The following is a 22,440-nucleotide window of genomic DNA, read 5'->3' on the forward strand; positions in this document are numbered from 1 at the left end:
CCTCCCTGGCCACTGCAGTTAGGACACAGGACTTTTAGGGTGCTTTCCAGGCTAAAATAATATAAGCCTTTTGACTGCTATTTATTTGTCCAGCAACACATCACCTTTACGCTTTTATTCCTTCTTTGGACAGAAGAATGTATCTTGGTTCTCTCTTGTGTGCTTTCCTTTGCTATGGTCAGAGTTTCAACTCCTGCAGTCAGATCTGTCATCAATCAGTCTTGATGGTAGACATAGAGGATATAAGGAATGTCCTCATCTGATAAACTGCAAAGCTTACAAACTTGGTAAGGACAATGCTTCCAAAGACAAAATAAAAACTGCCTTTCTATCCAGGAGGGAAGTGCAATGGAAAAGAGTTAAGTTCTGTTCACAGCAATTAAACCTCTGTGAAACACATACTGCCCCATGTCTCCTGTTTTGTATGTCATTTTCCTGCTGTGAGAAACTAGCAGTGTTGATGAAACAAGGACACCTCATAATACTTTACTTCCCTTGGAGATAACAATGTTTGGAAAAAACAGGAGGATTTCTCAGGAACTCTCCATCTGGGAATATATAGAAGATGAATTATACAGTGCAAGTGAACACTTTATGGATAAATTTGTGCCATATGTATAAAATCAGGCTTTAGATGTGGGAGATGCTGCTCTAAAATATTTAGTCTATGGAATTAGTAAAAGGAGAATGGGAAAAATACCAGCTAAGTCAGTAGTTCCTTTGTTACCAAGTAATGGCTCATCCTCCCTGATTTGGAAAGCAAAACTCATCAGTGTTATTTATGGCCTTTGATGTGTCCATGGAGTTACATCCCCCAGGGGTTCTGTTTATGCTGAAGTCTCCATCTGGGAGATCTGCTGGTAACAACTCTTATAGTTAAACCTACTCTGGTTTGATAGGAGATAATGGGGCATAAATATGAATGAGTTAACATACTTTTGGGGTTTTATAGATTTGCAAAAAGTCTTTAACATATGTGAAAATATTCAGGAAAAAATTACACAACCCTGGTGGCAAAGGCTGAGTTCTCTGATGGATCAGATTCTAGCTTAGGGGGAGTAGAGGCATAGATTCCCACCTAATGAAAATCAAAGGAGTAAATCACTTTATTTTCAATGGAAGTATGATCATTTAAACCTTGTTATATATTGAATAACATTTTTTTTTAATAAAAGTTAGAAACCATACATGCAGGCTGCTCTAGAGATGATTCCAAGATTACTACAGAAGAAAAAAGTTAGTGACTGAAGAATCAAAGAAAAAATAAAAAATATGCTTCCTTTGGGCAATGAAAAAACAAAATGAAAGGTATAAAAAACCCCAAAAAGGTATAACAGTAAAAGCAAAGTTGATCTAAGAAAGATAATGTACATGGGTGAGATCATTTGAATTTTCATAGAAAATATTTTTAATTGATTGCACTGGCTCAAGACAAAGGTTTAATGCTGTAGACAGCTAAAGGATTATTTGTATTATCAGTCAAAAACCAAGTAAGTTCTGAGAATGTTTAGAATGATACAGAAACGTTGATGGAACCTATTTAAATCAACGACTCACTTTCCCTCTAAAGGATTAAAGGTTTGGATTTTTTTTTCCCCATTCTCATTTCTTTATTTTCCCCATGTCTATTTAAAAGTTATGTTAGTGATAGAAGAGCTTAAGAAATGAGAAAGAAAACTGTACTGGGTCAAGTCTGCTCTCTTACATAAATTGTTTCTTAGAAGGTAACTTAAGAGAAGAGTCCTGCTCTTAAGAAATTTTCTTTTGCTTTCAGTTCAAACACTTTCAGATTCATCCCACTTCATTCTTGTATGTCTTTTCACAAACTAGTTTTCTCATTTCTCTGTTCATCATAATAGACTTTCTTTTGATGCTTTTTTTTAGTTTGGTTTTCAACAGCTCCTGTGTTTGAAAATGAATAGTGAGAACACTAGGACCTCCTGCAAAGACATGAAGACATTAATGCTGCCAGTCATCTCTGCATTCTAAGATCTTAATTTTCTCTTTCTTACCTCAGAACTGAAAAGCCCAATATCTTTCTGCAGGTGACTATCTACTGAATTTCTTTCCTGGTGAATTCTCTCTCACAGCATCCCAATTTATCGCAAGAACTGGTGTGACTGGTCCTATATCTTAAGTGTGTGACCTACGCTTTGTAGTATAAGCTTTAGTGTCACTTCTATTAACTCAGAAGGGCTCTGTTCCTCTTGGCTGATATCTGCAGCCTCTTCAGCATTACCAGTATGTCTACTTTGATGTAATCTACAGATTTCATTGTGTGGTCGACATTTTTGTACTGAGATCAGCGAAGAAAATAGCAAAGACGATTGATTCTGGAACTCATCTCAGGTACTTTCTTAGGAGTTCCACCCTGTTAGTTTTTCTGTGGGAAAACCACTGGTTTTCCTTACATCCATATCTCCAGTGGTTGCTGTGGTAGCTCCAGTGGCACAGTCCAATGCAGGTTTGAAATTCACCATAATATTCATCCTGATAAACTAAATGCTGAGTTCTACATCATCATGTTTGCTTGACTTAAGCACACATAGATCTTCCACTCATTCAACTAGATGGCATCAGCTCTCCAAAATACTTGGAGAGCTTTGGTAGACCTGACCCACCTACTATTTCTTGAGGCTTTTTATTTTGCAAATATAGGTAATATTGTGGGGAACATGAGGACCAGAATATGGTGTAGTTGACATATTGGCAGGGCTGAATGTGACAAGCAATGACTGTTTGTCATCTGTGTGAATGATTCACCAAGGAGCTAAAGAAGACACCGTAATGAAGTGGGAGTGTTAGGGAGAAGAAGATTCCAATGCACTAACTAGTTCCTGAAAGAGGCTTGCATCCTGGGAATATGGGCACCTTGAGTGTGACCTTTTATTCAGAAGGCTGTCAATAGCTACAGAAGCAGGATATTAGGCTATGGTCTCTACATGAGAGAGAGGAAGGAGGAGAGAAAAAAAAAACCTTGTTCGATACTATCCTTTGTTGGGTTTTTTTATTCCACTCTTTACTACACAATTTTTGCACTCAATTTTTTTTTCCACAGTTAATCAATTATTTGCTACATGGCATCATATTGAATGCTTTACTGAAATCCAGATAAATTAGATATACTCCATTTCCTTCATCTAGAAAATCACTTATCTTATCAAATAGCGCTATTAGATTAGTCTAACATGATTTGGTAAAGTTTTGCATTTTATCTCATTTTCCAATCACTTCCATATCTTTAATTCTTTCCTTTCAAATTTGTTCTAAAGCATCGTATGGCTAAGGTCAGACTAAATAGTTTGACTGGGTGGCTTTTAGTTCTTCTCATGTAAAGCTATTACACTTTCTGTTCTCTAATACAAGAAGTAACATGCCCCATTGGATAGCTGTATTTAAAAACTCCTGGCTTGTTATTTTACAGTTTTGGGATAGAGATCATCTTCCTCTATTTCTGACCCCACAAGTTCATTAAAAATATGGACATTGCTTTTTTTTTTGAGCTGTGGAGATCTACATTTTCATAGACACATTCCTGTCAGTCAATTAAATCTGCTGCCTTGGATCATCATCAACCTCACTATAAAGTGACTCCTCTTGACTCTATGATCTCTTTTTGTTTATAGCACTTAAGAATCTCTGGCTTTTAAATCTATTTTATTTTCTTTGGAACATCCTTTGAGCCTAAGTTTTGGCAACTTTACTTATGTATTTTTTTATTTTTCTAATTCTGAAAGCCACTGCTTTCTTTGCTGATCAAGTCTGGGGTTTTAACCTCCTAATATAGTCTATAATAGCATAGATAATTATGTAGTCAATCTATGAGGTCTCCCCTTGTATATTTTTAACCTTGCAGATGCAAATTAAAAAAAAATTATTATTTTAATACCTTACCTTATAGAATTTCCAAGTGTTGTTCCTGGCTGAATCCAGCCCCTCATACTGATTACACAATCTGATTTCCTTCACCTGATCAGATTTTGTTCTTTTGAAATCAAGAATCTGATTTACAGGCTTATTTTTAGTTGCCCTTGTGTTAATTTGAGTCAAATCATGATCACTCAATCAAAAAATGTGAACTACAATTAACTGTTCTGTGATGTTTTTATTACTTGTCCAAAGCAAAGCTAAAATAGCATTATTTTTTGTTTGTTTCATATGGAAAAAATCTTCAATGAATATTCGAGGAAGCTGATATCTACCTATACTCATATTATGATGTCCAGTTATTACATGAATTAAAGAAGTTGTTCTACCAGTGCGTAAAATAATGGCATGGAGAATTAAAAATAAGCCAAGGAAATATTCAAAACTCAATTGCACAAGTTCTCTAGGGTAAAGTAAGATCGAAGAAACTATCTTGGAAGAAGCAGGAATCAAAATACATGAAAAATTAATCTTAGTTACTGAGACACAAACCAGCAGTTAAGTGATGGATGTAACTAGGCCAGCGTGCTGCCTTCCCTTTGCTGAGGTGTAATTTCAAAACTGATTTCTTGCATGTTTTTCTGATTCATACAGCTCTGACTGCTCCTTGGTTATGATTAAATGTATTTTTCAGCATGTATCCAGGTCTCACTTTTCATACCATTTTATTGTTCATGTGAAAGATTGATGTTAAGAAAAATGGTAATTTATATTCCCATTCTCTTTGGTGAGCCTCTGTTGCAGCTTACCCAAAGTCAATGAATTATTTTTTTAAAAAAGCACTGCTGCCCTTTGAGAGATTATGAAATTGTTCTATCCTGCTGTCATCTTTAAATAAAGAGCCTAGGTGATACCCAAACAAGACACTACAGTAAGTCTCTTTTCAAAAAGTGGTTTCACTAAAGTTTCCCAAATCAGATTTTTAATTTGACAGCTTATCAGGTCTTTCTGTCAGATAATGCTCTATAATAATGCCTCTCTAAGTCTGCAGGAAGATTTTTTTTTTCCTTTATTTTTCATCTTGGATATCCTGACGAAATACAAAGGCTCATCCCTTCTTAGGCTTGATAGATCCTGTAATTAAATTCAGATCTTGATAAAATGTGTGGCACAGTTGTCATTACTTGATCACAGAAGGTATAACACCTTTCAGTTAAATACAGCAAGGCAGCATAATAGAAGGAGAAAGAAAATGTTAAATGAATGGTGATTTAGAAAAAGCTGTTCTAAAATACTGGAAGAGACAGATATCTGCTCTTTCTGTGTCTTGTGGCAGAGGATGGGCTGCTTACCATAATTAGGCACAGAGTGATATGGAAATGGAATATCTGAAGGAGACCACAAACTGTACATATTCAAGTTAGAGAAAGAAAGTGGAAATGAAAACAGATCTCAAAATGAAGCATGGTAAATCCGTGCTGGTCCCTTTTGCCTATTCAAGAAGGCCATTATCTATTAGCAATCCCCAAAAGTCAGATCACAAAAGATGAAATATTGCCAATACTTTGAGATTCTTTTACGAACTTTTATTTGTCTTGGCATAGGTTTTCTGTGTAACCTGCAGTATCACAACTTATCCAATGTAGTAGGATAAGTTAGAAGTGGAGGATTAACATGTTGGTTAAGAAGAGAACAATTCAATAAAATTCTTTACCAAGGAATTTTAGCTACTTAGTTTCCTTAACAATATAATGCTGGTATCTCTGACAGGATCAGTGACTTAAAAGATACTTTTCATTCTCCTTATCTCTCCCTGTGGCAGGACCATGTTGTCAACACAAAGCTTTGAACACCAGATTCCTTTATTTCTCTTTCCTTTCAGCCTCTGGTGGGTTCATAACTATCTCATTACACAGGACTTTATATATAACATGTCACTCACTAAGTCAAACCGGTTACTCAATCCCCTCAGTAAAATGACTTTTGTGTAACACTTAGGCTGATACGTTTGTGATGGCGCCCCTTACTTGATGTGAATACACGTGTTTGCTCTAAGGCTGATATTAAAGCTCCCAGTGGCTGGTAGAGCATGCAAGATCAGAGTATGACAGTGTACTTCTGCCGTGTGCTCCTTCTGCAATGCAGTTTGTTTCCATTAGCTTCTGGGGCAACCCTGAAGTCAGTCTGAAATGGGAGCCTTTCTCAGGACAGAACAAATCAATGCAGCGTTGAGCCTTCCAACCAGACAATCTATCATATGGAAAACAAAATTAATTTCTCTGCAGTGCTATTGTGTTTTAGGTGCTCTTGGAAGATGAGGTTTTTTTTTTTTATTTGGGGCACATTTGTGCATGTGTCCCCAATATATTTTACTGGTGTCATGAGGTGTGACAGCAGAATAGTACTTTATGTCTTCAGGATAAGAACTTCCATTAAACTAACTAATTCAGAAACAGTCACTATAATTCATACTGCAGCAGGGAAAACGGCACCCTGCTCTGTCCTAGATATATTTTCCAGAGACCAAACTTCATTAAGCAGGTATCCAGAAGGACACAAATCATTGCTGTCTGGAACATGTGAGTATGTGCATTCTTTAGACTCTGTGTTTCCTCTTTGTACCATGTGAACGTAGGAGAGCAGCTGTGCAACAATCCCTTCATCCTGTGGTGTGATTAGATTTCTTCAGTCTTAACCCCTGTTGGTTAAAAAAAAAAAGAAGAAAACATCTTGCAACTGCAGCATCCACACTGTCAAAATAACTTTTGCTTTAATACTTTGGGTTTGAGATTAATGGTACTTTGTTCGCAACCAATTCTACAGGACTGTTGTATTGTATCATGCATTTAGAGTTAAGTTCAGAGTATTCAAGAAGTGTTTAAAGAGCTACCTTGACCCTAGCAAAGTACAGTTAAACCACAGGATGGTTTTTTTTTTCAGTCTATCCTACCTGTCAGAAAAAAGAAAACCACAACTTTGTATGATTTATAGAACCCTTATTAGCTTCACAAGAGTCAGATTTTGTAGTATACATAATTTCAAATAAATTTGAAGCAGAAGTTGAGTATCTCTCAGTGAATCAGAAGCATGAAACATTTTGTAAAGGGCATCCTGATTTCAACCCTTTACATGCAGAAGTTAGCTGAATTAAAGGCAATGAAATTATGCTTTTACAAATTAGTTTAATTGAGATATGAATGGTTTATTTTCCTCAGTGGACTATTTCTAAGGAGTTAAGTGTTATTTTCTGTTGCAGCACCAGCTTTAGTGGACATTAAAAATTGAATGAAACACAATATTGTCACAGTTAAGTATACCTAAAGAGAGTTTTGATATTCCTGTTTTACAGAACTGATGGGCATTAATAGAGCACTGGTTTAAAATTTTAAAATTATGGTTGCACAATAGGGAGATAAGAATAAATATGCCCTTTTCAAAAGAACAAATTGTGCTAAAAATGTAACTATAGCTGTGCATAGGGCTAAATCCTGAAAGTATGCTCTCCTTTTCAGAGCGTGGCAATTGCCTCATGGTAATTTTCAACCAAAGGATTCTTGAGCATCTCACTCTAGGGTCCTAGTCCTGTAGTTCTCTCCCATGCAAATTTATGTGTGTTTTTGTCTGAACTGAAATACATACTCCAACTCATGACAGTGCTATGGCTGCACTGTCGACTCCAGAAAGCTGTGGTAGGATACGGTACACATGAAGGATTTGGACAGAGAAGTTTCAGGCTCAGTTTCAGGGTTCCTCCTCCCCTTTTTAATTTCCCTGGGGCTCATAGGTATCCTGTGTGTAAAAATCATCCTTTAAGAGCCAAATCACAATCCATAGAGAAGCAGTACTGCAGCGTGCAGTGTGGTAATGACTTTAGGGAGCCTGCGTATCACAGCCACACCTCTCATTGTCAGTCCAAAAGCTGATGGATACTCTTCAAAGAAGTGATGATCAGTCAATATAGTTAATTTTTTATTAGTCAACTTGAGCTAATAAGCTCAGTATTGCATACAACTGATGGTCCCCAGCAAGGAGCATTCACTGGCCAGAAACACATGCACTGGGGTTCTCTGCTGTCTCAAAAATACCTAACACTTTTATAAATGGCACTGAAGTCTGCATAAAGTCATTGCTGATGATGTGTGACTGTTATAAAGACAAGAAAAATGGTAAATAATAGAGAGAGCAGGGCAAATGCAATGTGCTGACGTGATTGGTTGGGAAGCCAGGAGGATTTGAAGAAAGTTGCAGGAGTCTAAGGTGAAGGAGGAAAGGTTATGGCAATGTAGACAATGTCCTGAGAAAGTATCATTCCAGGAAGACACTTGTGGGGGTCTCATCTTCCAGGTTGCTCTGTATGAGATATTATGCGATGCTGTGACAAAGGAGTTCATGGAAATCACTTTGTGGGCACAAAAGGCTAAAAGGTTAAGAAATGGGAAGGATTTTATTGCCCTTTACAGCACTTGGAAATCAGCTCTGGAACAGGTATCAAACTCTGTACCTGAGGTCTCTGGTTCCATAGAAGAAACCAAATTGGTGCATGTTTAACAAGATCCCCAAAGAGGCACTATCTCAAGTGATTTATAGTGTCAAAAAGGAAAACTACGCAGTGACTTGATTACAGTTTAAGTGCTTTCAGCAGGATAAAACAATATATGCTTACAGTACTCTTTAGATGTTCCTAGAAAGCTGTAACCAAAACTAAGAAATACATGGAAAATATAGAGCACATAATTTCAACAGTGAGCCTTGGAATTCACTACTGACAGATTTTCCTCTGTGGTGTGTCATCACATTAGGAGAAGATATTTTCCTGGAAGTCCTGTTTGAGCCCGTTACAGGTTATGAATTAACCAAAGAATAGTTTTATGGCTGAATACAGGATCTAGTGGGTCAATAGTCATATCCTGTGGTGTGCAGATCAGATTACACCTACATCTTTATTAGGAATGTATTATCAATATAAGAATAATGCTCTGGTAGGAATGTGTTCATAATGCAGATATAACTATAACTTTCCAGGAATTAACCAAGTCAGACCAGAAAAAATAATGTTTCCAGGTATAATTTCTATATCCAGAAACATTACTGTGCTAAACAGCAGCTACACAATGCCTTAAGCATGTCAGTCCTATTGCATTAAACTGAGAATGTACCTGCAAAAGAGCAAAAAGAATACTGAAAATATTAATCATAATGTATCATTTATCTTCATCTTTCTCAGCTTCATATATTTATACATCCATAAGTCCTTGTAGCTAGGAAAATGACTCTTAGTTAGCTACTCACATATCCATTCTATCTGATAGCTCCCAGTTTGTTACATGTAATTTTTCCAGTAGCTGACTTTACTTAAAGAGCATTCTAAGGGGTAAGACTGTGTACAGCTTTTCCAGCTGAGCTGGAGAGATGAGCCATGTTGCAACAGCGTGTCAGAATAATCTGCTGCCTGTAGACTTCCCTTATCTCTCATTGCTCTATGGATATGAGTACCATGGGTGTTCTGTGCAGAAAACAAAATGGGATGTTGCTCCTATCTTTGTCAGAATCGTGCTTTAGCCTTGTACTCTACTGATGGTAACAACCCATCCTGGCAGTTAGACATATATTAGTGCTAACTGAATATACCTCAGCCATGAAAATTTGTTTGTAAATTTAGCGTTCTACTAAAATCTGTGCACATATTAACAAAAACAGGGATGGTAGGCAGTTTTGTTTTCCCATCTAATCTGCTGAGTCCATGCCAGTACTTTCATGGGTGAGGATGGACAGTAGACTGATGGACTGAGGTAGTCCTTCTGCCTGAAGTCCTGAATTTTTATCCTGAAATACGCTTATTAAGCTGGAATGTGTTAATATTTTATTAGTAAGTCATCTGCATGTTTTAGCTGTTAGCGTATTATCTGCTTAGAATTAGATGCTTATTTAATACTTCACCTTTCCCAGTACCATCATTTAGAAATAAAAATAATTTAAATAGCATATTACATTATATTTTAATAATGCATTAGAGCTTCGTGTTAGAGAAGTTACAAGAGTTCATAAAGCTGGAAAGATGATAATATCCTTATTTAATTTCAACATAGTGGGTCTCAGTATGTTTTTAAAAGGTCAAGTGGTTTCCTGAGAAAAAAGTAGATGTGTAAATTGTGCTAGCAGAGCTATTTTCTTTCAAAAGTTGTTCTTTTTCCCATTTAACATTTCACAAGTGTTTCAAAGTATAAGTCAAGTCTACTTTTTGGATATTGCATCAGCAAATGGATTGTTGTAAAATAAAATGAAAAAGTAAATGTATTGACAGTTGACTAGTGATTACATATTTCCTTGCAAATTCATATATGCTTAAATGGTTCAATATTGATTGTTTTTTCATTCGGGTGTTTCAACTCGTATTTACTCTGAAAATCAGGCCAATAAATCTAGGCCTACATGCAAGTTAGCTGCCAGTTTTGCACTGCCCATCCAAAATGTGCCTTGTTAACTTTGAAACAGGGGAGCTCCTCATAAAACAGTGTGTTCTGGAAAAGAGCTTAATGAATTGGGATATCTTGCTTTAGCTGGTGCAGGTCAGATCCATACGTGTTAGGTCTGGCACTGGAGTTGGTGGCTTTCTCTTCCAGTTGCTCAAGGCTACCTTGACACCATCTGTCATCTGAAAATACCCAAGAAGAGACCTGTGGCTTCAAAGACATTTTCAGGTCATGATTTAGTAAGGCACTCAAGAATTGCTTCTGTGGTCAGTGTGCCTTTAAGGACTTTTGCGGAATAGGATGCACTGAAATGGACTTTATGTGGGAGTGGTTTGTGACAACACTGACAGCCTTTCCCCCACCTATTCCCCCTTTACTCAGCAGTGGGTCTTTCTCCCAGTTTTAGAGAATACAAGGAGTCATGAAGCACAGATTTCAGGAGAGTGATAAATGTGTTAGTGTAACTTTATTTTCCCTTTTTTGAGAACTTCCTAAATCATACCAGAAGGGAACTATAGAAGAGTTTTGAACATAGAAATCCAGTGCATTTGAGCAATGCAGTTTTCAATTCTCTTTAAAATCATAATTTCAAAACAAAATTAAATATTTCACAACATTTCTCAGTATTTTAAGTTATACTGCACAAAAAAATGAGGTAAAAGATTGTAGTGGTTTTGTGTAGTTAAATGACACTTCCTTTTCCCCGGGAGGAACAGGATATTCCATACCACGTTATATCAGCCCAGATATATAAACAGATGGAAGGAAGAGAACTCTCTCTCTTCTCTTCCGGGCACTGAGCGAAGTGGTTTTCGGGTCAGTTCCTCTGGGGGGAAGAAAGGCGTCGGTTGTGTGGGAAGTATCTTTATTTTTAGTTCTTCTTTGTATGCATATCACTTATAATTTTTTTTTTCTATCTTGGTGTAAATATAAAGAATTTTCCTTAGCAGCCCTGAAGTAGTTTCGTTTTGTTTTCCTCTTTTGCCCTTCCCCCCGCCTTCCCCTTCTCCCTGGGGAACTGGGCGCAGACTCCGTGGATACCTGGTGTTCAGCCAAAGTGAACAACCACAAGCATAATGACAAGGGGAAAATACTTCGCTATTTGGAAATGCTTTGCAGATTTAAAAAAATGAGCTGCATTTCATAAAATGTTATAGTGAAATGTTACATAACACAGATTAATTTAAACGGGAAATATTAGTGAAACTTTTTTTTTTCTTTTAAATTTATAAATAGGGAATCAGTTTATTTCAACTTCTAAGAGAAAAAAATTAAATCACTGCTGGGAGTCTACCCACGGCCATTATGCCATTGCATGGTGGACTGCTTGTTATAGTTCTTCAGTCCTAAAGCACTCCTCTGCTTTTATCTCAGTGAGCATCTGTTTCTAATATTTACAGTTTCTGTTTCTATGTCTTGCCAAAAGCATTAAAAAACCCCTATATGTACAAGTTTAAACCTTTCCATTGAAATAGATTATTCTTTTATAGTAAAATGTCTGCAAGGCTTAAATACACAAATTGAAATGCCACTTTTAGACAGAATTGAATGTCTGGAGCTCACTTTGGCCAAGGGCTACTTTTTTTTTGGCTGCACTGCTGACATAGAACAGATTTTTATCTCTTAAATGCCATTTTCTATCTGTATGGGCACATTTGGTTTCTTCTGCTTGGCAAAGGCTTGTCCAAATAATGACCTCAGTTTTGTTTCCATTGGCTTGTGTGTAATCATGCTTGTCCCTAGGAGAACGAGCTGACACAGCCTGGGCAGATGCAGTGAGTGTCACCAAGTACCTGTATGGTCCAGGACTTTAGGACACAGTGGGAGTTAACTCTGGCATTTTCGTGCTTTGTGAAAGAACATGAAACTCAACGTTTTTAAAATTTACAGTTGCAGTCAAGTGAGTTTGTGTGCTGTTGATGAGGGTTGATGCTGACTGCTTTGGATTTCTTACCTTTTTTTATGAATCTGGTCATGTAATGAGCATGACATTATCTTCACTGCACCTGCATTGCCTTTGAACAGTCTGCTAGAGCTGCCCAATTGCAGTAGCTTTGATGATCACAACTGAAGGCCAATACTCTGTTTTCTCTTGTCAACCACAAAAGCAAGAGCAGAATTTAACTCCAGAAGATTTTTTAAATCGTTTCAGATAACTTTTCATGTTGCAAAATGTCCACAAATGACATAAGAGAAAAATAGCTAGATTGTCCCAAAACCTTTCACTGACTGCAATAAAATGCAGTGATATGAGCAATGACCTTTTGACAGTTTGTCCTGTTCTGACATCAGAACTTACAGGGTGATTAAACTTAATTGGGAGGCTTACCACACAGTTAATAAGACCTTTCTTATTGATGACTTCTACCTGAATACTGGATACTCATGGCATTACAGCCCAACAGGAATTTAAAATGACAGCTGAGCACAGTGCTTCCCATTTGCCATTGTTCATTTATATAACGTATTATTTCTGTCAAGAGACATTCTATATAGCACTTCTTTGCTAACATGAAATGAAGATCATCCAGATTGCTACCTGGGCAAAAGTCAGTAGAACACATTCAGTAGTTGCTATCTCAGATCTAGCTAATTTTAGATGCAATAGGGTTGAAATATCATCCATTTTCCAGCTGTTGAAAATCTATTGAATAAGAAACTGATTATAGACAATTTCTGGTTAAATTTCTATAGGAAAAGTAACCTTAAATGCTGTGACATTATGATTTAGAAACAGTTCAGAGTCCTTTTACCTTGGACATCTGCAAAATGTCACTCTTGGAGTGATGTGGGGCATGGTACTGTACTTATAACAATTCATTTTTTATACTTTAATCTTCCTCTTTAATGATTTCTATCAATTTTCCTGCCTATTTTAGCAGCAGTCATACAATATTAGCTCCTTAAATACTGCACAGGCAGTACACAAAGGATCTTTTTAAAACTCCTGGTAACAAAATATGACCTCTAATTTATCAGAGAAATCTTATGTTTTTTTATCTGCTTCTTGTTGCTTTTCATCTTCTCTTGCTTGTTTTTGATACAATACACCAATTTCTCAAAGTAAGTGATCCAGCACTGCACAAACTCAGGCAGGTGCTGCATTATAGTGAGGAAGTAAGAACCAGGAAGAGCATATTCTTCATTTAATTACTCATTAATCCAGTGCAAAATAATAAAAAAGCAAAACAGGGCAGAAACAGTTGATTTGAAGTGAAGGTTCAGCTCTCTCTGAGAGGTTAATGAGTTCTCAGTTTTATCCTGTAGAAAGTTGTAAAACTATGACTTAGTTTGTTTAGATGCAAGCATGAAACAAGGAGCTTACAGGTGAATATAGGATGTTTTGGTACAGTCTGTAGGATAAGTGGAATGGGAATCAACTTACACATTCATCTTTCAACAAATGTGATAATTGTATTATTCTGTAAAGCAACCTGAGTTTTGCTTTGTTTTTAGCAGTTTTATAAGCCACCAGTGAGAGATTTTACTCTGCTGTGAAGACTGCTATCAGTCGTTCTGGGAGAAAATAGTGTCTTTGGATGCTTAAAATTCATTATAAGGAATTTGGGAGTTCCTGTAGGGTGAAAAGGGTCATATTATATTATGGTCATTTAATATAAACTTGCCAGGCTTGACGACTTCAAAGTTTGGAGAAGTGATACCTCATGGTGGTTTCTCTCTTTATAGGTTAAATTTTCTCAAAAAGGTAAGGCATTGAAGAGCTGCACTCTTACTTATTTGCTACAGCTTCTTTCTGTAACTTGAGAGTTTCTTTGTGCTTTTATCTCCTCACCAAGCTGATGGTAAGGTTTGTTCAAAATGTTCATATGCTGCAACTATGTGTGTACCTTCCCTCTGAACACTGGAGGAGGCCCAAATCAGCCTTCTGGATATGTAGCTCCTTGTACAATAGTTTCTGAGGCTCACCACTGTATGCTCTTCTATCTCTCCCAATACCTCATCTATTCATTGTAACAAGCAGAGCTGACACCTTATAGCAACAGAAAAAGTGTCTTCATCTGATCCATCTAGAGCTCATTCCTGGATCAAACACCACATAGACAAATCTGTAAGCACTCAGCAAAAGTATAGGTCAAAGCAGTGTCCCCCACACAAATGCAGGGATTTCCTGAGGCGAACCTGGACTACTTCTCTTCTACCCCATGCAGCCAGTCTCAAGCACACTACTACATGTGTGCACAGTAATAGTAATAGATGATTCAAAACTTTAGTATGGGCCACTACTGAGGTTATTCTGGCCTGGCCAGATGGTATGGTGGACTGTTTGCCCCTGTATCACAGAGCTGCTGTGGCTCCCTCTCATGCCATGCAGGTGACACTTCAGTCAGAGTTCCTCCCTAACTACATCTGGAGGAATGATATGGGTCTCTGTCTTCCTCTTGCAGATATATTCAGAATTTCTGATATTCAGAAATAGCAGTGTCAAGATCATGACGAACAAAACTAGGGAGAGAGGGTAGTTTATAAATGGAGATATACCTGGATTTCATCATTTTGTTATTTATTTCCTTAACAGATCACTGGCACTAACCATGTGAATTTGTATTCTGCTAAAGGGTTTATTTCAAAGAAAATATTCTCTAGTCTAGGTTGTTCTTCACAGACTCTCAGTTTTCAACCTTCTTACTTATTCTCTTTCAAGGATGCTGCTATTTCACATCAATAACTGACACCTTTATTTCAGAGCACAAAATAGAATTACACTCCAGCCCTGACAATATAATAAATCAGCAGGGATAAAATACATATTAGTGAAGTTCACACAGTTGGTTTGTCCCAGCTGACCTATAGATATAAAGGTATGATTAAAGTTTTTTTTTTTTTGACTGTTTCTTCTCAATCGTGACACAAGATTTAGCTGTGACTCAAAGATTTGACCTTTGCTTCTCCTCTCTGCCTACCTTGATTCTTTAGAATTATTGTTATTCCCTTGAAGACTTTCTGCCCCTACAAAATTAACAGTCTGTTGTGACAAAATATTATCTATTTGGCAAAAGCATGAAACCAGCTAGAATTCAATCAGGTTGGACAATGTCATGGTGCACATCCTGAGTGAATCATTTCTACACAGCTTTTTTAATCAAAGAAATCTTAGCCATATACCCAAGAGTAATACTGGATAGTCACATAGCTGTGTACAATTAAAGTTTAGGCATATAGGTTGTTTTATATGAATTACGGTTGAAAGGATCCCTGCCAGGGCACTTAATCTTTCAGATGGGTAGCAGAAATAAAATCTTAAAGCCACAGGTTTATTTAGAGTATGAAAAAATTTATTAACCTTCCTGGAATTGTGTTTACTGAAGAAGTTCCTCGTGGTTCACCATATTGGTAAAAAACAAGCATAAATAAAGAAAGGTAGAAAAACGTGCACTGAATACTCCTGAGAAAAACAAACTTTGGTATTTATGATTTTTCTACTGGGGATGAGAGTATAAGATGAAGGAAATTCACACAGTTTTACTGAATTCAGTGGGGCTGTCTAGATTCATTGAAACTGAGTGTATGACCCAAACCAACTGTTTGAGAAGCAGCAATTATTGAAAAGATACTTGTTTTTCAGGATGTATTAATAGATATTTGTTGCTTTTAATGTTGTTTCCATTATTTTCAATGCTACATGTAAATTTTTTTAATGTAGTTGTAAAGTTACTTATGTGTCTACTACTTTCATCATTACTAAACCTATGTGTTCTCCTTGAAACTAAATCTGGATAAGTTCCACACCATTTCCCCCTAGCCCTTCCATTTTTATTATACACTAGAAGAATTTAAGCTAATGTAATAGTGTCAAATTGATATGCAGTTTTCCTCTGATGAGGAATGGGCTAATGTAATCAGCAATTATTTTTTGTGTGACCTTTACAAATCAAATTGTTATTTCCTTGCTTTTCATTTAAATTTTGCTCCCAGTGGTGAAAGGCTGCTGCAGTTAGTATAAAACATAATTTATTGATAGAGTCACATTATAATAGGGTGCAATATTCTCAAAAAACATACATACTGTATGTTTTAATGAAATAATTCAAAGAAATGTATAAGCTGGCCAAGACTAAATTTATGCTGTTAATTCACAGAGGAGTTTCCACGATTACCATAGAGATGTTCTGGAGCAGCTGCCAACTAGTAACAGTGGAGGCAGGAATAAACCCTGTCTAGGATAAATCCCGTGTTAGTAATGGAATTACAGTAGAGAGGTGAAAGAGCATTAAGGATCCAGTCTGGTGATTGCAGAGGGTCCCTCTACCAAATACACCTGATTTACACCTGCTGGTTGAATAACAACATAGTTTAATGCCTTCCCAATATACACAGTTGTGAACAGTGTTTCCCTTTGACATAACTGTTCCTCTGAGTTCTGGAGAGCATTTGTTCAGGAAAGGCATCCAGTGAGTAACAGTGTGTGAATGATGACTGTGTTGATGAGTGAATGATGACGTCTATCCATAGGACTTTTTCCCATTATGTTAGCAGATTCCTTATTCCCACAAACCTCTTCTGAACTACTTAGCCTTTTTCTTATAACTTTAATAGAAGAATCTCACCCACTCCACCAATTTTAATTTTTTTAAATATAGATTACCAAAAACACACCAAAAAAAGAAAAGTACCCAACCACAACTAAATCTTATGATTCATTTGTTTTAAGTTAAGGAAACCTTTTGGAAACAGGACATTCTCTCACTTAGTGACTCAACTGATAATGCCTCAATAAACATTGTAGAAACATCTTACTGAAAAGCTAAATGTGTTAAAAGTAACTGACTGTCAGAGAAAATAAATTATTAACTCATTGGTTTAGGTGTACATAAATATGTACATATTTTAATTGAAGATAATCCAGAACAGAAACATGGAGAATCATACCATTTATTTTTGTTCCTATGTTGGTCATATGACATTTCTTATGCTTTTACTTGTACTTCTCAAATTTCTACTTAGTCACAAAAAGTTTTTTGTAAAAGAAAGAGCCCAGGATGAAGGGAAGTAATTTGAAAGATCACAACAGGGGAAAAAAAATTAAACTTTCTGTATTCTCACATCATCACAGTAGTTGTGTTCCGAAGTGTTTTATTCTAAATTTTCAGTTTCTTGGAGAAATAGGAAAGGGAAAGTTTCAGTAAAATACTACTTTACATAAAATGTTTCTGAAATTTGGGAACGGAGGAAAATGTACATATGAGAAAAATGTATATATTTTATATACGCGCATACACACACACACACGCACACACACACACACACACACACACACACACACACACACACGTGTCCATGCACTTTTTAACCTGACCTAGTGAAAGATGTCTTTACCTGTGGCAGGGGGATTGGACTAGATGGTCTTCAAATATCCCTTCCAACCCAAACCATTTTATGATTCTGTATTGGAAAGTGAGTAGGAAAAAGCCATCGTCTCAAAAGAAAATAGGTCTGCTTCTGGCATAGCAAATTATGTCCATGCTAAACCAAATGAGGGATGCATGAAACATGGCAAATAGCAGTTTATGTCACTGCAGGATAAGAATCTGCATAAAATCACCATGGTTTTTGGCACAGAAGGTGTTTCTTTTGCAGTTTTGGGGGGCTATTATACTGCAAGCCTGTTATGACTTGTAATTGTCTGTCAAACTAGAACACTGATCTCCTGAATTTCTACAATATTTTCATTTGATAATTAGCAGTAGGATCCTTCTAGATCAAGAACACATCTTTCTGAACATTATGTGGACTTACTGCATCGTGTGCTTACATTTTCACTGCAGATACAGGACTTGATGCATTGGTTTATTTGGTGGATTTTGAAGTCAAAGACAATAATAATAAGATTGACTTTGGATTTGGACATGAATTGTGAATGACTGTTTTTTACTCATCTGGCTCTTCCTACCTCTCAGATTCTTTACTAATATGAACCAATACAATGAAAGAAAAAGGTATTGTTGGTCTAAAACTCTACTGCCACCAAAAACCTATACATTGAAGGAAGTCTTTAGGTTTGCCATTCTCCTAAGTAGAAGATATGATTTTCTGAGGGATCACACCTACATCAAATGAAAAAACTATAATTAGAAATAAATATTTAAATTGTTTTGCTAATTATTCCTTATCTGCTATTTCTCTGATCATACCAGCATTATTTTATCTCATTATTTTAGTTAAAGAAATCAAAGATCTTTACACAGACTGAAAATAGATAATGGTTTGCAAATATGACAAGTTTGCCCTTTGCATTGCCGACTTCTGCTTAGTTCTTAACTTATGAAACCTCACTACAGATGGCTTCTTGCTAAATTTTCAAGCACATCCATGTTTCAGAACCAGGCTACCTTTCAGAAGTCACTTTTGTCAAAGCCTTGGTGTTCCTTCAAGACATTGTGAATGAGTCCTAAGAGAACGTACAAACTGTGAATACCCTGGTCTGTTCTGTACCATATATTTGAATCTCCGGTTTTTATTTAAATGAAGCAAAGAAGTATGTATTTTTTTTTTCTGCTTAGGAATAAGTACAGCAGGACTATTACTAGACAGCAGAAGTAAGTGTGCCTTAGATGGTGATTAACAGCTTTGTTCTTCTTCTTCTTTAAATGACTAACCTGGAGTGAGAGGTTGGATGTCTTTTGAAAACTTAAACCTGTTTCACCTGAACATGTTTAACTAGTTAATAAGAAACATCAAAAAAGACAAAACCCTGAGGTCAACTATCATTTTTTTGTAAAGCCATTCGATGATGTTTAAATTTGTTTTTTTGGGTCTGTCTATAACATAAGTTTAATAACCTAGCTCAAATGCAGATTTCTAATTTTCAATTAACATAGGAATAATTTTGTTTGCTAAAATAAAATAAATGAATGAATGAAAAGTCTGAACCATGAAATGTTCTAGGTAGCACTTTTTAAAATTCCAAATTTCAAAAAATCATGTGGCAACTGTATAGCTCAAGATTTAAGTATTAACTTTTAACCTTTGACCTTACAGATTTTAACCAATGAAATGTCTCTTTAAACTTTAAAGGAAACAATGATAACGAGCGCCTGGCGATTGCTAGACAGCGAATTCCATATCGACTTGGTCGAGTAGTTGATGAATGGCTACTCGACAAAGGTAAAAAACATTGATTAAAACTTCAAATAAAAAAATAATTTGAACATAACCAAGTAGTACTTCATTGTAACACTAATAAACATAAAAAATAAATTTCAGTAAAACTAAATTAAAACAAATTTTAAAAAGTAAAATATAGAGTAATATTTGCATACCTTGTATAATAATTTCTATACATTTCTAGAAGTACCAGCTGTTTAATAATCTTACCCTGTTAACTTAAGGTTAAAGGGACTGTTAAATATAATCCACTAACTCAATCTATGAAGGTACTCATAGCAAACATTAACCAAAAATTATAAATCATTCATAGATTATATTACATGTTCCAGCATCTAAATTATTAACTAAAAATATGTGTAGTTATGATATCTTCATTATGGTCCTGAAAAAAAATTTGTTTAAACTTTAGGTATCTTAAATAGTGGGCAATATGAATTGCCAATCAAAATGAAGTCCCTTTAACGTTTGCAACTTTCTAAGGGGATTTTGGAACAAACACTAATTAAAACAGAACTTAAAGTTGTGTGCATGCTTTTTGTGAGCAGAAACCAATCTGCTAAAGTGATTATTCTATTTACTAAGAGTGGTACTGTTGCTGAGGATTTCTCTGTTTAATGGAAATGTGCCATGATTTCTCCATTGGTATGTGTATCATTTCTGAAGCCGCTTTTACATCTAAAATCTTTTATTTTAATTGATAGCCTTGCTGAAAGCCAATCAGACATCTATTTTTGAATCTGCCTCTGAGATACTCAGTGCGAACCATGTGTTTCTTTTCAGTGTGTATGTTGAAGGAAAATAAACATTTAAATATGAAAAGGAAACAATTAAAAATGTAAACATTCACTTATATAGAGATGTGACAGATTACTGCATAAATTCCTTAAAATTTACTTGACCTAATGACTCGTTGGCATATATATAAACTTTGTCTGTGTGTATATACATATTTGTATATGTCTATACATACATAAACTCACAAGTACATAAAGCTATAGGCTCTATGCTGCATTGCATGGGAAAAAAAAACCAAACAAACCAAAAACTTTTAAATGTTGGCAGACTTGAAGAAAAAGTTATCTTAAGGAATTAGAAACCTGGCATTCTTGAGGCGCACCAAAAGGTTAACACTGCTTTCAGGGAGAGGGGTATCACACGTAGTGCTAAACACGTTTGCAAGTATATTTGATTGGCCTTTTAGCAAAAAACATGTAAATCCCAAAAAGTTGTAAATTAATAAACACAAAAATGCCTTCAAAATTTATGCATTTCATGGACACCTCATTAAAAAGCAATGAATTATGAGTCAAATCCTTTTCTTATAGTTTATTGCTCTCATTTTTCACCCCATGACAATCTGTTATCACTCGTGTAGAGTATAGTGTTCACAGTCAACATATTTGCATGTATATAATATTATCTTCACAGGGCGTCAGCTCACAATCTTCAATAGCCAAGCAACCATAAAAATTGGAGGCAAGGAACGTGGCCACCCTTTCCAAGGCCAGCTCTCTGGTCTTTACTACAATGGCTTGAAAGTTCTGAATATGGCAGCAGAAAATGATGCCAACATCGTGATAGAAGGAAATGTGAGACTTGTTGGTGAAGTGCCTTCCTCTATGACAACCGAGTCCACAGCCACAGCGATGCAGTCTGAGATGTCCACGTCAGTCATGGAAACAACCACCACTTTGGCCACGAGCACTGCTAGAAGAGGAAAGGCCCCGACAAAAGAACCGATTGGTCAGGTTAGTCCACTTCCTCACCTTTTGAGAATATGTTCCCATCTTTGGGAGTGTGGCTTCCTATATCACTTTCACGCTGCAGATGAAATTGTTCCTGTTGAAGAAATGCATGAATTACAGTTTAAAGTTCTGTACCACACATGGCTCATGGATGTGATGTTGATCAGCATTTAGAGAGAAAGTAAAGATTTTGCTGTTCTTCTAAATTAGGCAAACTTACCAGTTCAGATTGTTCTTGTGCTGAGTTTTATTGCTCTGTCATCCATCTTCATAGTGCTGCATATTTTTAAATATTCTTTCTTCCTCTGATGGCTTACATCGATTACTTTCAGTGTAGGAATGCAGGATGTCTGGAATTAGAGATAATGAAATGGAGTGATGACTTTATCCATGAGATAGAGAAAAGAGACTCAGTTTTAAGGGAGAACAGGAAGGAGGTGTGAAGACAAAAAGTTGTAAGAGGCTGGAAAAGAGGGAATTAGCACTTTCTTTAAGTCCCACGACTGATCATCTTCTCTGGCAGAATTCCTCATAAGAAGCAGTGGCAGCAGAGGGAATTAAGAGCACTCTGCACCAGGCTTCAAGTCAGAGGCTGTTCTTTACTGTTTGTTGAGGTCATTTGCATCTCATGAATTTAGTGATATATTCAATTGCTTTCAGGTTTTGTCAGGATCTCTGTATAATATGTGGGGGAATTTAATTATTGGGAAAAGGAGGGGGAAAAACAGGTGAGTGAATTAAGTACCTTCATCTTGGGGATACCGTAAGTAAAAGCATTCAGATGTTGTGCTTTAAAAACCTAAAGCTTATCAAGGCGTTTCTGTGGTGGAGAATATTTTTTTCCATTTATTCTGTCTTCAAAAGAAAAAAAAAACAAAAAGCAACCCACAAAAAAACCTCACAAAAAAACCCTAAACCAACACAAAACAAAAGGTACAATTCTAAAAGCTTTTCTTATGTTCATTTGGTTCACATGCTTGCTTGTGTGCCCACTGTGCCATCAAGCCATGACAGCTACACTCCTGAGATCCAGAAGTAGGACAAGGAACACAGAAAGCATCATGAGCAGGAGCATGTTGATGAATGAGGTTAATTTTCTCAAGAATGGAGGAGAACATGCTGATTATACTCATAGGCTGAGGTCAAGTTGCTTGTTTTCTGCATAAAAACTCAAACCACAGACTGAATTTGATCAGGGCATCAAACTTGAATCTTCAGCTTTTCTGTCTGTA

General features: G+C 36.2%; 1 protein-coding gene across 22 annotated transcripts in view; it reads left to right on the forward strand.

Moving 5' to 3' along the window:
• The window catches only part of NRXN1 (neurexin 1), a 705,404-nt gene that overhangs the window by 587,949 nt on the left and 95,015 nt on the right, over positions 1 to 22,440 (forward strand). For 13 of the 22 annotated variants that reach the window (XM_029965176.1, XM_029965155.1, XM_029965156.1 and 10 more), the window contains 2 exons: positions 19,371 to 19,460; positions 20,892 to 21,211. In XM_029965176.1, coding sequence (XP_029821036.1) covers positions 19,371 to 19,460; positions 20,892 to 21,211 — 410 coding nt within the window. The remainder of the gene's footprint in view (positions 1 to 19,370; positions 19,461 to 20,891; positions 21,212 to 22,440) is intronic. The other 9 variants (XM_029965177.1, XM_029965167.1, XM_029965169.1 and 6 more) reach the window with 1 other exon arrangement.

The sequence above is a fragment of the Manacus vitellinus genome, unplaced genomic scaffold (assembly GCF_001715985.3).
Source record: "Manacus vitellinus isolate BGI_N305 unplaced genomic scaffold, ASM171598v3 scaffold_8_pilon, whole genome shotgun sequence".
Taxonomy (NCBI): domain Eukaryota; kingdom Metazoa; phylum Chordata; class Aves; order Passeriformes; family Pipridae; genus Manacus; species Manacus vitellinus.